The sequence below is a fragment of the Salminus brasiliensis genome, chromosome 7 (genome assembly GCF_030463535.1).
Source record: "Salminus brasiliensis chromosome 7, fSalBra1.hap2, whole genome shotgun sequence".
Lineage (NCBI taxonomy): Eukaryota > Metazoa > Chordata > Actinopteri > Characiformes > Bryconidae > Salminus > Salminus brasiliensis.
This window is the reverse complement of record NC_132884.1, coordinates 7,694,869-7,710,854: the sequence shown is the minus strand read 5'-3', so window position 1 is coordinate 7,710,854 and position 15,986 is coordinate 7,694,869. Positions and strand designations below refer to the sequence as shown.

The 15,986-nt window shown below is 41.2% G+C and overlaps 1 protein-coding gene across 1 annotated transcript; it reads right to left on the bottom strand.

The window, feature by feature from the left end:
* Positions 1-8,637: 8,637 nt before the first annotated feature.
* On the bottom strand, positions 8,638-13,611 carry LOC140559394 (cytohesin-interacting protein). The gene is made up of 8 exons (XM_072682887.1): positions 13,480-13,611; positions 13,230-13,273; positions 13,056-13,110; positions 12,732-12,834; positions 11,530-11,620; positions 10,995-11,061; positions 10,681-10,747; positions 8,638-9,192 (listed from the first exon to the last, which is right to left on the bottom strand). Exons 1-8 carry the CDS (start codon positions 13,600-13,602, stop codon positions 9,116-9,118), a joined length of 627 nt encoding a protein of 208 aa, XP_072538988.1. The 5' UTR covers positions 13,603-13,611; the 3' UTR covers positions 8,638-9,115.
* Positions 13,612-15,986: the final 2,375 nt, after the last annotated feature.

Sequence of the window (15,986 nt, the reverse complement as noted above, 5' to 3'; positions counted from 1 at the left end):
GATTGTAGAAGGATATCAGTGAACTGGAGGCCACTGCCCATGAGGAATGGGCTAAGAATCCTCAAGAACGCTGCCAGAGGCTGGTGTCCACTCTACTAAGTAGACACTTGTTGTGACTGTATGTAAATGACTGTCAATACATGACAAGCGTCTGCTTAGTAGAGGGGACACCAGCCTCTGGCAGCATTCCTGAGGAATCCTAGGTGGACTGTGTGTATGTGGCTGGCAAACCAGGGGTTAGAACAACTTCCTGGTCAGCATTCATTCCCACAAAAGTCAAACCTTCGCCTTTGACCTTACACATGTATATATATGTATCCACACTCACACACACACACACACACACACACACACACAAACACCTATATATATATATATATATATGATTTCCTGAGGAATCTTAGCCCATTCACTGCATGTATGTGTATGTAATATATATATATTATGAATTATATAAATAGAACTAATTAGAATAAGCTATTAAAAAGGTAATGTAAGCCTAAAAGTGTTACTACATCAAACTACACATCACATTTACACAAGAACAGTGTCGTTTTCCATGCACTGTGCCCTGTAAGTTATAAACTTACGTAAGCATTATTCAGTCAATGTAGCAGTGTAGTCATGACAAGAGGTCTCTAATTAAAATAAGTAGTTAATGATGAAATAATTAGACAGTTGAAAAATAAATGTGAGGATGAGGAGAGTAAAGTCTAGTGTATCGGCCTTGAGCTGTAGATGCACAGACTCTCAATGAGACATTAGTAAAGGCCGGTAGAAGGCCAGACACACAGAACATTTAATAGAAAAAGCCGAGCAGGTCACGCACAAGCATCTGAGCAATTAGTGGACTCTAACTAAACATCTGACTGCACTGATTGTGCTAGCATCGGCCTGCTAATCCACATGATTACAGGGAAGGGTAAACACAATGTGCGTTAGACTGCTGCGTATGTAAATTGTGAAGAAGGCCATAAACAGGCCTCATTAATCTCCGCCTGCAGTCTGGCAGGTTAAAGGTTAGTAGTGATCGGCTAACTGGGCTTCATTTACAGTCTTAGTGGCAGACCACAAACATTTACAAAGCATTGGCATTCAGCTTGTCTGGCCGATTGGTGCATCAGTGGAACGGTCCTTCAGTCTGTGGTTGATGTGATGTAGTCTCTGATGGCCTGTTGTTCAACTCCACTCTGTGCCGTGATGTATCTTTGCACAACTGTACAAATGTTCCTATCATTCTCTCATGTACTGTAAATATTAACAAGCTTCACACTGCACTTTTTAGAGCTACTCTCTTATCTTTTATTTTATTGGTTTAGTATTACTATATATTTTTACGTTCAGTTGTGTATATGCTAGCCATACTGTATTTAATATTTAATTGTTTTGTGTTATTTTATTATATAGACTGTATGTTTGTATTATATGTATATGGTATATTAGCATTTTATTAGGTTAAATTGTAATGTCATTCTTTCTGTATTAGTATTATTTTATTATGTTTCTATTCAATTTTATATATTTAAAAAAACATAATTATTTGATATTCTTTAGTTTCTTATATTTTGATACTCTGGATATTTGTCTAATATGTTCATCTTTAGTGTGTTAAAATGTTTCCCTATCTAATGATTTCATAATTATTTAATTATTTAATTCATTGACTTTAATTATTTGAATAAATGACTTTTTAGACTTTTTTGTTCAGTAGAAACAGATTAGCCAGTCATGCAGTTTTGTCATTATACTGGTTTCATGTGGTTTAACCAGTATGGATTATCCAGTAGGAAATGACCAGTGCTTTATGCATTTGCACTTGCTTCCTCTGGTTGACTCTTCAGACCAGTTTGGAACCAGTTCTGCTGCTTGTATTCCAGTTGTTGAACATAATGATTGGAAGGAAGCTGATTCCTCATTTCATTGAAAGACCAACTTCAGTACTCAGTCTTATGATGAAAAGTGATGAAGAACAGAACTCCATCGCCATCTAGTGTTGAGACAAGGTAACACAAAGCACTATCACCCTAACCTGGACTGTTAAATGCCTTAACACGGGCAAAACAATACTTTCTAAAAATAATTGACCATACTGACCATGAGGGTGTAAACCGTAGTAGTAAACTGTGATCTAAAATAATGTTGGTTTTCTGATTTTAGGCAAAACCATTAGATCAAGACAAAACAACCATATAAACCATTATTGTTGGACACAGATGGAATTTGGCCTTTGTCTTTAACCCATCTGTGCAGTGAACACACACACACACACACACACACTAGTGAGCAAACACACACAGTGATTGGCCTAAATGGGCAAGGAGGGTAATTCAGATTACAGTTTGATGTGTTTTTAATTTCTTGCAATAATTTCTTTAATTTAATTTCTTGTTAATTGTCTTATAATTATGCAATAATAATGTTAATAATATTATTTTGTACAAAGCAACACAGATTATATACATTTTAGATTAAGTTCATATGTACAAAACACACAGCAAATAAAGCTGTTTGATTAAAGACAAAATCCGGAATCCGGAGTTCACAGAAATGACAGACGACTACTTTAAGCAGCAAGTAGTCTACAAGTAGTCTGATCTCCTCCTGGACACACAGTGCATTTGAATATATGGAAACAGTGGCCTCTTTTACACAAGCATGGTGACGTCTTTGTCAGAGAAACATGGTGCCACACCTTCAAATTCATAGCATCTAAAATACACTATATGGACAAATGTTTTGGGACACCTGCTTATTCATTGTTTTCTCTGAAATCAAGGGTATTTAAAAAGAGTTTATCCTGCTTTTGTTGGAGTAACTGTCTCTACTGTCCAGGGAAGAAGGCTTACTACCAGATTTTAGAGCACTGCTGTGAGAATTTGATTGCATTCAACAATAAGAGCATTAGTGAGGTCAGGATGTTGGATGATCACCACCACACCTTATACCCAACTCCCCAACTCAGCCTAAAAGTATTGGGTGGAGCACCAACCATCATTCCAGAGAACACAGTTCCACTGCTTCACAGCTCAATGCTGGGGGGCTTTATACCCCTCTAGCCCACGCTTGCCTGTAGGCATTATGGAGCCAACACATTCATGTTCATCTGTTTATCTGTGTCCTATTTTAAGAAGACAAGCTCTGTGTGTGCATTTGCACATCTGTGTCAGCAATGGGTGCAGCTGAATGCATTCATTAGAAAAGGTATCCACAAACATTTGGACATATAGTGTATATATATGTGTGTGTGTGTGTGTGTGTGTGTGTGTGTGTGTGTGTGTGAAGGCGGTCCACATGGCTACACACTCATCATGAACTCGAACTCGTCTATCCTCTGCTTGGTGTTTCCTCTCTTGATCTTTCTATAACACACAGTGTTGTATTTGGACACTGGTGGTCCGCTGCTGGACCTCCGCCCTCTACTCCTGCCTTTGCTCATGCCTGACCTTTGACCTGTCTCTGGAAAGTTCTGCGTGCATTTCTGCAGCTGCAGGTCATCCAGCCCGCCCTTCTCTTCCTCTTCTTCCTCCTCCTCCTCTTCCTCCTGCTCTCTCTGCTCCTCCGTTTCACTCGATCTGTCAGTGCCGTCTACATCCGTAATGGGAGCTTCCTCTTCCTCCATCGTTTTCTCTGCCTCATCAGTGGGCGCGCCTCCACCTCCACCTCCTCCTCCTGCTCCTTCTCCATCAGTGTCTCCGCCTGTCTGCTGCGCTGATGTCACTTCCTGTCCTGCGGTTGCCAAGGCTGTGGTATCAGTTAGGGACAAAGCTTTAGTTTTAAAGAAGGAAAGAAAGAAGGAAAGTTTGAAGAACTTTAAAGAACTTCCACATAATGTAAAAGGAAGAACCCATTAGTTGGTTTATGTGAAGACACCATGCAATTCCAAGGGTTCCACTAAGCAGGCTGATAGTGTATTGTTTTTCTCCTCTGGTACCAAGTTATCTCTTGTTCAGCTTTATTCTCTGGCTGAAGATATCTCTAGATCTCTAGATAAGGCCTTCTTAACTGCTCTTGTCTGAGAGTTGGTGTGTAGTAGCTAATGCACTGACCTATTTAGCATTCTACCCAGAATAAAGACAAGCACTTACAGAGCATTATTCATCCATCCAAGACTGAAATGAGCCATTTTTTTTTTAAAGCAGCTGCCAGATCCTCTGCAGTTTGTCCGAGGGCTTTGGTAAACCTCATGTCCGGATGGTACAGTACTTGGCATGAGATGCAAATCTGCTTTGTGGAATTTTAATTTGATTTGAATAAGCAAATTTGCTGGCTCCTGGCACTGGAATAACTTTAAACCCCTCTTTTATCATTTCTCACAGTAAGTGCTGCTTAAATGGCTGTTAAATGCAATTGTGTGTGTATAAATAAGTACACAAACCCACCCATACACATGTACACTGGCCAATTGACATCTTGACCATTAGACTGTATTTCCATCTCTCTAAGTAGCATACAGAAGGAGCATGGGTGTTCTTCTACTTTGGTTTCTAAAAGCAAACAGTTCAAAGTTTTTGATTTAGATCAAAAAAAGCCCAAAAATAACTCCTAAAGTTTTTAATAATAACACTAATATAATTTCTTTAATATTTAAAGGCCTTAATTATATGAGTATATAATTTAATTATACTTTTTAAGTAATAATTATAATTATACTTAAAGTAAATTTAATTATACCCAACTAGCAACACTTTCCACTAACACGAATCCCTCTGGCAGTGATTTTTTGGACCTCCTTTTACCTTGGTTACTGTTGCTCTGTGGTTGTCCCTGTGGTCCAGCGGGTGTTTCGGGCTCTGGCATGTGGTCAGTAGGCTGTATAGGAAGTGGTGGAGGAAGCGTTTGATGGTCAGCCATTGTGTCCTGTCCTGGACAGTGTGAACTAGTGTCCATCTGTGGCTGTCTCTCCTGCAGAGTGCACTGAGTGGTCTGGACGCAACACTAGGCAAACACACAAACACACACACACACAAACAGGCTCTCACGCCCTGTTAACATGCTGATGAGCTTTTCAGCTCTGCTGCCCAGAAATGGGATTTGAGGTGGGGTCAGTTGCAACTGGCAAATGTCTTCATCCTCTTTAACATAAAGGTTCCTGGCATGGGTGGAGGCTTCATAGCTGGTATAAAGCTCTATATGGAAGTTCTATGAAGTTCTAAAAGGTTCTTCACACTCACACATCTCATTTACCAAGACGTAATGTTTTTAATATTTAATGAGAAGGCCCAGATTGTTTTCCCTTCTGACTTGAACTTCATGTATGCATTCCATTAAATGCCTTTCCATTTGGCCCTAAATCTTCTCCACTAAGCCTTCCTAGCTGTAGATCCTTTTCATATGGGATTCAATTTACATGGGTCGCTACAGTATGTCGTGTCAAATCTGCAAAAGAAAATATCAGTCAGAGATCCAAGGTTAGAAATGAATACTTTCTAATTTCATAACAAAAAAGAAATAAAATTGTGACTTTGCCCAAAACTGCAACAAAAAAACAGTGTCTAACCCTGTGTAATTAGAGGAACCTGTGACTGTAGAAAACATAGATGCCATGGTTCCATTCCCTTCCGTTCTGTAGAAATTAAGTCAAAACTGTCGTCCATGTTGTCCAATTTGCAACCAAAGTCTGTGCAGTGAAGACCAGAGGCAGCGTAAGACTCGCCTACTCATTTGGTAGACCCGTCCCCTTCTCCCAGACCAAGCATGTCTCAGACCTCCTTCATTGAGCTTACAGCACAGATGCATATTTTTCTAAGTGCAATGCAGGTCCTGCAAACGACTGATCTGTCAATCATTTCATGCCTAAGTGTAGCCCCGCCTTCTTACGATATAGCAGAGTTTCAGAGGCGTTGCACTGTCCATGTTGTGTACAGTCACTGACAGGAACTAAACTGCCACAACAGAGCACTGAAGTCATGTTGTCACCATGTGCCCATATTTGGAACTTTTAGACTTTCTAAACAGGAAAAATGGACGGCATTATGAATATTGTTACATTGCGCACTGAACTGATGTCATCAGACTGGCAGTCTCAATAAAACAAATGCTTATAGGCCAGATAAACCATCAAACCATCAGAATGAAAACATAGGCTGTGCTGGTCAAGAGCTAAACTGCTCAACCAGCTTAACCTACTTTCTTACCATCAGGGTACATTTACGCCTGGATGACCGGTAGGCTTTTCAACCACCTTGACCATCAAGGACCAGCTTAGATCATCTCGAATCAATCACCAGAGGAAGCTGGTGTTGAGCCGGATGATTCAGCAGGGAAGTCATGTAGGTTACGATGCACTTCTCTGTTCTTTATCTAATGCCCACTGAAACACAGTAGAGCTTTCCCCTCTTAGCTCGCTTTGACAACCTGCCCTCAGGCTACACTGCTGGACTCCACCAGACTGAAAGTGGTTTTCACATCTTTTAATACTTTTGTGGTCGTCCTTAAGGTGATTTGACTGCTATATCTTTACTTCAGTGTAGCTTACTGATGTCTAAGTGATGACGTCCAAGCATTAGCTGGCGTGTAGCAAAATTAGTACTCTATTACGACTTTTAAACGGCCTCGTAGTTCAGAGAATCCAGTGCTAAACAGGAGGAAAATGTACACATTAAAAATCAGCGTGCCAAATTTATATATATACTACAGACTACAGAATGATGCGGGACTTGGTCTGTCATACCCACTGATCAGAGGAAAACAAACAATATGGCAGCTGAAATGTTTCGAGAATCACCGGATGTGTCATGGCTGTCCTGTGTCCCGAGAATCCGACCCTTGACTTCTGCTTTGAAATCTGTTGAGAAGTGTAAAAGTTGAAGACAGTTTTGAAGCCTATTTTGTTGAAGGCTTGTGCAACAATAAGACAAGTCCAGCACTTTAAACTGTAATCAGATTCTATAATCTGCTGCTGCTTCATTAAACTATTATCAGACTCATCAGTCGAGACATGACTATGCGAGGGAGTCTGTGCTGAGTGTGTAGGTGCTAATAAACCATATCCTGCCCTCCTAACAGAGATGTTAACTGATTACATGATGTTTTGTGAAACCCACTGGTTTAACTAGATCTTCCACAACACACACACACACACACATACACACATACACCAATCTCTGTCTTCTTCTCTATCGTCCTTCCAGTACAACAAGGTTGCAGAAGCTCACTCAACATTTAAGGTTCAGTTGAGGTGAACTGTCTGATTTAAGTCTAGAAGTGAAACGTTACTTAATGTACAAACAAAACATAAATGAATACTCCACAAACTAATTGAGGTTGGCTGATTTTTTAAACAAGTACATTAATTAGCTTTTACAGTGGGCCTCCTGAGGTCTGAGCTGGTCTGTGAGCTAGCTGAGCATTTTCATTTGTTGATGTCAGGGGCGTAGGCAGGTATATGTTTTTTATAGGTGGGCCTGTTTGAAAGTGTAGGCCACATAGGTCAATTTTCTTCAGGATGCATGTTCCACAACATCAGGCTACACCAGTGCAGCCATCCTACCAAATTCAACAGTTCCGCCCCTATGGTGACACAGCACATTTACTTGGGATGCGTTGGGGAGTTAGGGATTAGGTGGGGTGGAAACAAACGAACAGAGTAGAGATGGAATCTTCAGGCATGTTCCTCCTCCCAAAAATCAAATACTCCACCATTAGGTAGGAGGTAGGAGTTTGTCATTTTCCTGGATTATTTCACTTAAGCTTGTCCATTTTCCAGCTTCCAAAACATGAATAACTGACTCTTCACTTGCTGCTTAGTGCTTTGCCATTAATTCAGTGCTAACAGACTATTAGAATCCCACAGGTGGGCTAGCAGAAATGAGCATTATTGCACAGGCCAGTACCTCAGTGTTTTTGACTGACTTTTGACATTAAAGGGCCGGACTGAAGACCTAGCTTTAAGAGCTATGGATTGCCACTGAGGTAGAGGTAGAGATAGTCTACCAGGTAGCTGCCATGTCACCATCACACCATTTACCCCAGCCAATCAAGAACTGCACTCCCATTCGAACTCCGCAGAAAACCCCTTTGTATTTATATATGTTCAGTATCGCCAACCCCTGTTGAATACCGAGCGTTACTCTCTTGCTGTTTGCCTTAGTGTCGTTTGACCCCTGCTTTGTTATACCGGGTTTCTGATTTCTGGTTTAGACCTTTTGGATTGGTTTGCCTGGATGTTGGTCTCTCTGGTTTTAGATCTTGGATTGTTTAAGGCGTCTGGTTTAGTCTCGCCTGTGTCTGCTCTGCCAGCTTTGCTGTTGCCGTCTTGGTTCATTCGTTTTACATCTAAGACCATCTGGTTTGTCACCTCACCGTTACAGAGCACAAACCTGGACATGCAGTTCTTTTCTAAAATGCACACAACAATAAACAGAGTTTGCAATTTTACAGTCATGAATGATGTAAAATGTTATATTTTCATGTATTCTGAAATGAAGAGCAGCGTGTGAGCATGCAAGTGTGACAGTTAAGTGTCATGAGACAGTGTAGGTGTTAAAGAAACCATTTCCTGCTCAATTAGAGATTTGAGATTGCACAAACTGTGGGAAGCCCACAAGCTCAGCTTGAGTTTCCACACACTGAACTCCACTAAGCACAGAATTTGTATGAGGCAAAAAAACTCTGCCTTCATATACAAACATGATAGGCTGCTGTAATAAGCATTTTAATTAAGGCACAGATGTATTAAAACCATAAATAATCCAGATATAAATTAATGTATAAATACAAAAATATAGATCTATATACAAGACACTAATATCATTTGGACTCACGTATAAATAGATAAGTTAAACAAGTCAACCTTTCATCTCAAAGACAGACATTCAGAACACAGCATTAATCAGTGGGACATGGAGAAGCTGTCTCAGACATTCGTAATCACCAAACAAACGATCGAAAGGTAGCTTGAGTAGCTCAAGTTGTAGGTGCTTTGGACTTGGTGGTCATAATGGTGCAATGGGAAGTCCAGGCTTGGCATCTCTTTGGTCAGTTGAGAAGTTCCCCTGGAGAAGGCACCAGCCACGGCCCTGGACTGAGGAGCCGGAATCCTGAATTCTCAGCTCAGAGACTGTGTCCCCCAAGGTTCCCTCATTGGGTTTTTCACTAGGCCCTGAATTTGAAGGGTCTACGGCAGTGTGATAGGAATTGTGGGATGCTCAGAAACAGGGCAGGAGTCCTGAGAACTTGTGCTGCTTAGGTCACCTAAAAAAAACAAAAAAACAATAAGTTAAGATCTGACCGATCCCAACAATAACCAAGCTGACAGAAACGTTGGTCTTACTAGAAGATGGAGACATGGGCTTTGTTTGGCCATGTTCTATACATTCATTATATATGATATATGACATAAGTATCGGGACACCTGCTCATTCATTGCTTTTACTAAATTTAAGGGTATTTTTTAAAAAGAGATTATTCTGATTTTATTGGAGTAACTGTCTCTACTGTCCAGGGAACGCTTTCAACTAGATGTTGGAGCATTGCTGTGAGGTTTTGATTGCATTTCGTGACAAGAGCTTTAGTGAGGTCAGGATGTTGGATCATCACCACCCCATCTCACCCCCAACTCCAAAATCCATTCCAAAAATACTGGATGCAGCACCATGATCATTGCAGAGAACACAGTTCCACTGCTCCACAGCTCAATGCTGGGGGGCTTTATACCCCCTCTTGCGTACGTTTGGCATCAGGCAGCATGGTGCCTGTAGGTTTGTGTTTATCTGCTCCAGTAAGTCCCAGTGAATTGGCAGTACTTCTCTACAGGGACTAGACAAGCTGTGTGTCAGCAGTGGGCACAACTTAGAGTAGCTGGATGCATTTATTAGAAGTGGTGTCCACAAACATTTGGACTTATCATGTATCAAATAAATCAACAACGTCAGTGAGGCCAGTGTGTTTTTTCATTTATGCGTAATAACCAGTGTGGTTATTGCATATAAATGACAGTAATGGCTCTGCGGTCACAGGGTTGTGGGTTCTATACCCATGTCTGCTAAGCTGCCCCTGATGCACCCTTGAGCAAGATCAGAGACGTTCTCAATGAGGAGACCGGTTGACTGCTCTGGGCAGAGGAACTCTGTCTCGATGTCCAGATCAAGCCAAACCAGCCAGAACAAGAAGAATTTGCCCTTTTGAACCAAATACTACAATTAATGAGGTCTGTTGTGACGGCAAATAACAGCCAGACGACCTATAAGGACTTTGACAAGGCCCTTAACCCATTATGACCTAAGTCTGCTTCTCACAGCTTTAGCTCATCTCAAGCTGAGCCTTTAGTGCAGGTATGTGGTCTGAATTGAGTGTACATGGCAGCAGTAGGCCACTGAACATACGCTGCAGGCTGGAGCAGCTGCTGAAGACGCCACTTCAAGCAGACATCTAACAAACTTTCGTTTTTCGCTTGATTCTCGCCGTCTGTTCGGCAGACTGCTCTCAGTGGGATGTGTCTGTTCTCAGTAAACGGTGTCTTCCTGTCACTAAAGAGTGCACACACACACACACACACACACACACACACACACACACACACACACACACACACACACACACTTCTCGCTGTGTTCATTAAGATGCAAGTTTAAGGGGAAATGATGCTGCGCTCTCTCACATGGGATCTCCCACGTCCCATTTGATCTCTCTCTGCATCACACACACACATACTCAAACCCACGCACGTACGCAGAAACGTACCTCTTAGGAGACGATCTTCTTGCGCGATAAGCATCTGCAGCTCCACCCACTTTTGGTTCAGCTGCCACTGTGAGCACGGGGAAAAACACAGCATGCAGTCAGCACAGAATTGCAGCATTTCCCAGAAACAACACACACACACAATATACAGGGGAAAGTACTGTTAATGTAGCGCTGAATAATCAACCAACTAACACAGAAAGAGGAGAAGAAAGAGTCAGCCTACAGCCAGCACACAACATGGCCTACAATATAACCAGTAGAAAAGAGTGAGGGTATGTGTTGTGGGGGGGTGGGGGGGGGGGTACACATACCTGTAGATGATGTAGTTTCTTTTGGAGTTCTTTCTGTTTCACTGTAGTTCCCCTCAAAATCTCCATCCTATATTTAAAAAAAAAACAAAAGCACAGCAGACGTTTATAACCCTTTAACACACAGAGGCTTACACACTACGGTGTTTGTTCTAGACAAACTGGTGGGGCTATTCTTTGGTAACAATAGTTTATAATGACACTTTCATGTTGCCTGCTTCTCACAGCTATAGCTCGTCTCAAGCTGAGCCTTTAGTACAGGTATGTGGTCTAAACTGGGTGTACATGGCACCTATAGACGATTGAACAGACACTGCAGGCTGGAGCAGCTGCTGAAGTGTCTGGGTGCATGTTTTTCAGACACCACTTCAAGCAAACTTTCCTTTTTCACAAACTTTCGGTTCATAGAAGTAGTGAGTTGTGAGTTAAATAACTGTAGAGTGGTAGTTATTGCATACCAGTTCCTAGTAGGTCAGAAAGTTTAAAATGTCAAGCGGTTAGAAGTGTCTTTATGGTTGAAGACATTACTGAGTCTTACTTTAAGAGGCAGGAGGTTTGAATCAGGCCAACGATCTGCTGATGCTCGAAACCTTCTACACACACGCTGTTCACGCTGACAATGACGTCCCCTGCAAAGCAGAGACACAGAGAGAGATGATTAATTATTACATTTCTGTCCCAAACCAGGTCATGGAAAATGCAGGAGATTAAAACAAACAAAAGTTTCTTTTGGATTACTGAGGCTAGGATTAGGGTTCATTATGTCAGAAATAGCAACTTTACAGGTGGAGAAGAGAACTTTTCAACTTTCAGTGGTAGTCGATGTAAATTTATGTTATTTCAAGTCTGGAGCATTTCTGTTGGTCTGTTCACCGTGTAATTCTGACACAATGTAAAAAACAACTGCCAGATTCACATGACACTAGATACAAAAATGGAGATACAAGGTTTTTGCGGGGCAGTATAGGAAATAGGCACATACACATACATTCCATTCAAATTTCAATTAAATTCTAATGTATTTATATGGCACTTTTTACACCGACAATTGTCACACCAGGTTCAAGCATCTTTTCAGACAGCCAATGGCAAGGAAAGTTCCCTTTAGAATGGAAAGAAGAGGAAGAAACTTTGAGGGGAACCAAGACTTAAAAGGGGAACCCATCCTTATAACACTGAAATAGCATTGAAAGTTGCGAGTTTTTTTTTGCTTCTCCTGTAAAGTTGCCATTTTGGAGATACATGTTACTGCTGTCCAATGAAACCATGTATCTCTATTTTGCCTGTTTTTAGCTTTCTCCATGGTTTGATCCCTGAAGCTGCTCTGCTGTACAATGTGTAAGTAATTCTGGATAAATGGACCAAGAGAAATGCTCTAAATTACCTGTAATAAACTCTTATTTTACATTGACTTCCTCATCTGGGGACATTACATTTCTACTTCTCAGACCCTTTGGCCAACTTTCTGTACAAAGACTTAGTTTAGTTTTTATACTTGTTAGGTTCTACTAATCCCAAATAGCTAGGAGAAATAAAAGAAAACACACCAAGTAAAAAATCTGGGTCTCAGGTTAAGACCATATTTGCCTTCTCCTGTAGAGTCTCCATTTTGGAGATTCGTGATTTTCAGTGATGGTATATATATATATAAAGATAGACAGATAGATAGTTAGACAGACAGATAGACAGATAGACAGATAATGTGTGTAAGGGACATACATATGCATACACAGGTCTTACCTGTCCTTAACCCAGCATTCTCTGCCAGACTGTTTTCTTTTATGGAACACACACATGTTAACACGTCCTCATCACTGCTGTTTACAGTCTGCTCATTATAAGTCTATGAGAGAGAGAGAGAGAGAGAGAGAGAGAGAGAGAGACAGAGAGAGAGAGAGAGAGAGAGAGAGAGAGAGAGAGAGAGAGAGAGAGACAGTTTATACATCAGCTTCATCTATAATCAGCCTGTTACTGCTGAGGACAAAAACTCAAATTTCAAAGACATGGGAATGTAAGAGTGGTGGTCTGGGGGGTGTATCGCTGAGGCTAGTTGTCAAAACTCACCCTGATTTCAAATCCAAACGCTTCACTGTCTTTCCTCGACATGACCACACTTTCCCTACAACACACAAACACACATATAACTAAGACCCTTGCTCATGTGTACAGTACATTGATAGATCAATGTAAATCCTAAAATCCATCATAGTACTACATCAATAAATATGATATTATTACCGTTTGGAGTCATTGCTCGGGTGTTGTGGCTGAGTTTGCAGTGCCTGTAGAACAAAATCCACTCAGTTTCAACATCCTCAGGAAATAATAATGAATGTACAGTTGTGTTCAGAAGTGTGGAACTGCACCAAAACATATGGACGTACAAGTAAAGCAGCAGTCTGGTATATTTTCATTGCACATCAGACCTTAACAACTATAGAGTGTGTGTGTGTGTGTGTGTGTGTGTGTGTCTGTGTTAATGGCTCACCGTGTGTCTGTGTTCCTCTTGGATTCGATAGTTTTTCTTGTAGGCCGGTTTTGGACAGGAAAACGAATCCGCCCGGCTCCCTTTCCTGATCAGCTTTTTAATGTAGGTAATAGAGGAGCTCATTCTTCTCCAGTGGACTCACACACAACTGAGGAGGAGCCTCTCGCTCAGCTTCTTTCATAGCTGCGTAAAGGAAGTCACATGACGAGAGTGAAGTCCCTCAGGGCCCTGAGTGTGAAAAGTGCTACAGAGGCATTACTGGAAACTGCGACGGCTGGGGTCACAGAGGTGAAATCCGGTGGTACCAAACCTGTGCTCTTCTGACGAATGCATAACATTTTTTATTATTATATATATATATATATATATATATATATTTTTTTTTTTTCTATTTTTGAAAACAATATTTATTCTATATATAATCTTTTTGTTGTTGTTTCATGTTACATGTACCTTTAACTCCTTAGGAACAGCTATCTGTCACTGGGACATGATATAAAATCCCTTAGAGAAAGTCCCCCTTCGGCTCATCTGGTCTTGTTAAGACTGTAAAACTCTCATAACGTGCACTTTCAGCTTTACTTTAGGACAGTGTCAGACGTTGCTTTGTGTCATGATGACTTTAGGACTAAACCATAGGACTACATAATCAGTGTTACATCAGTGTTATAGCCTAAAGCTGCTATGCTATATATATATATATATATATGTGTGTGTGTGTGTGTGTGTGTGTGTGTGTGTGTGTGTGTGTGTGTGTGTGTGTATAATGTATTAGCAAATAAAAATACATTGTGCATAAAAAACATGTTAATGACAAAGTCATTTCTAGCAGGTATAGGTACAGTGTTTAGATGTGGCTGAGTTTCCGGCAATGCTTTTGTAGTTCTGTAGTACTTACACCCAGTTACGCCTGAGCCCTGCAGCACTCTGATCATGTGACTTCTTACACACACCCCCAGACACTTAGCCTTTTACATAGAATTCTCTCAGGTGCCTGCAGGTACATTTTTTTCTTAAGCCGTACAGTATGCAGGCCTGGACTAGTTTATTTGTTCAAACATTACGCAGCATTGCCACATCTCTCAATAGGGAGGAAGAGCAGTATTTCCAGTTCCCACCCAATATCTGCTCATTACAGTAAATTGCATATGCATTACATATTATGCACATATATATTCATTACACATATTGCATGTTCATTACAAACTGCATATGCAAGTTGTGTGAGTAGAGTTGCATGTGCATGTGTGAAGTGCATTGTGCACGTACAAAAGTAAACAGTATATATGTAGTATAATATAAGCAGTGGGCTCATATTAATGGGGGGCATGTCAGAGTTCAGCCAATTCAGAGTGTGAGGGGGGAAGGAGGTGTTTACTAGCCTGAAGGATTGTGAATAAAACCTGTTTGTCAGTCAGGCTGTCCTGTAGCGTCGGCCCGATGGTAGGAGGGTGAAGAGGCTGTGTTGAGGGTGTGTACAGTCCCTGATAATGCTGTGGGCCCTCCTGATGACCCTGGTTCCTGTAGTTGTCCTGCAGTGAGGGGAGGGCTGCTCCGGAAATGGACTGTGCAGTCTTGATCACACGCTGGAGAGCCTTCCTGTCCTGAGCGGTGCAGTTTCCGTACCAGACATGATGGAGCTGGTAAGAACGCTCTCGATCATACTCCTGTAGAAGTTGACTGACATGCTGACATGCCAAATTTCTGCCTTCTCAGAAAATACAACCGCTGCTGGGACTTCCGGACCTGTGACCAGGTGAGATTGTCACTGACGTGAGCGCTGAGGAATTTGAAGGTTATCTCCCTCTCCTGCCTCCTCCTCGGATCTACACTCATTTCCTTAGTCTTTTCTGTGTTCAAGGAAAGCTTGTTGTCATCACACCAGTCCACCAGCTTAGCCACCTGTTCGCTGTCTCGTCCCCACCCCGTACTGTGGTGTACACAGTCTCGTACTGTGTGATAAAATAAAGATACAATTGGTTAACAAAGTACAAAACTGTTTATTTCAAACTGTAAACATGAGGACACAAAAACAAACGTAAGCAAACAATGTAAACTGTTTATTCACAGCCCTAAACATGGCTATACAACAGTGCAAATATTATTATTGCAAAGTTATGAATAAATAGTTGATAAATAAATGTTCTCGAGTATAAAATACAATATTTGCCTCTGAAATGCAGCAAAGTAGAGATACACGCAGTGTCTCCATATAAAGGCCAAAAAGCCAAGGTTTTAAAAAATGAAATATCATGGGGCAGAGAGGCAGAAATGTCTACAAATGAGGATGCAGGGTCTCAAGAGGTTAAATCGAGAGGTATTAAACACTTTATAGCTCTATAGTCTCTATAGCTAATCAAACATAAAGCACAGTGCTCAGTTACTGTAATGCACAGTTACTGTCTACACATCTGAAAACAAAGGCAGTGGTGGAAGGCTATGAGAAAGCCGGGCGCTTCCAGCTTGCGGTGTCTACACTGCAGACTGTTATTATGAAATAGACGTTT

Excerpts from the sequence above, each read along its gene's own strand:
- LOC140559394 (XM_072682887.1), bottom strand. The coding sequence starts at position 13,602 with ATGAGCTCCTCTATTACCTACATTAAAAAGCTGATCAGGAAAGGGAGC. Across the intron at positions 13,111-13,229 it reads CCGAGCAATGACTCCAAACG|GGAAAGTGTGGTCATGTCGA; the intron begins GTAATAATATCA and ends TGTGTGTTGTAG. Across the intron at positions 10,748-10,994 it reads AGAAACTACATCATCTACAG|TGGCAGCTGAACCAAAAGTG; the intron begins GTATGTGTACCC and ends CCGTGCTCACAG.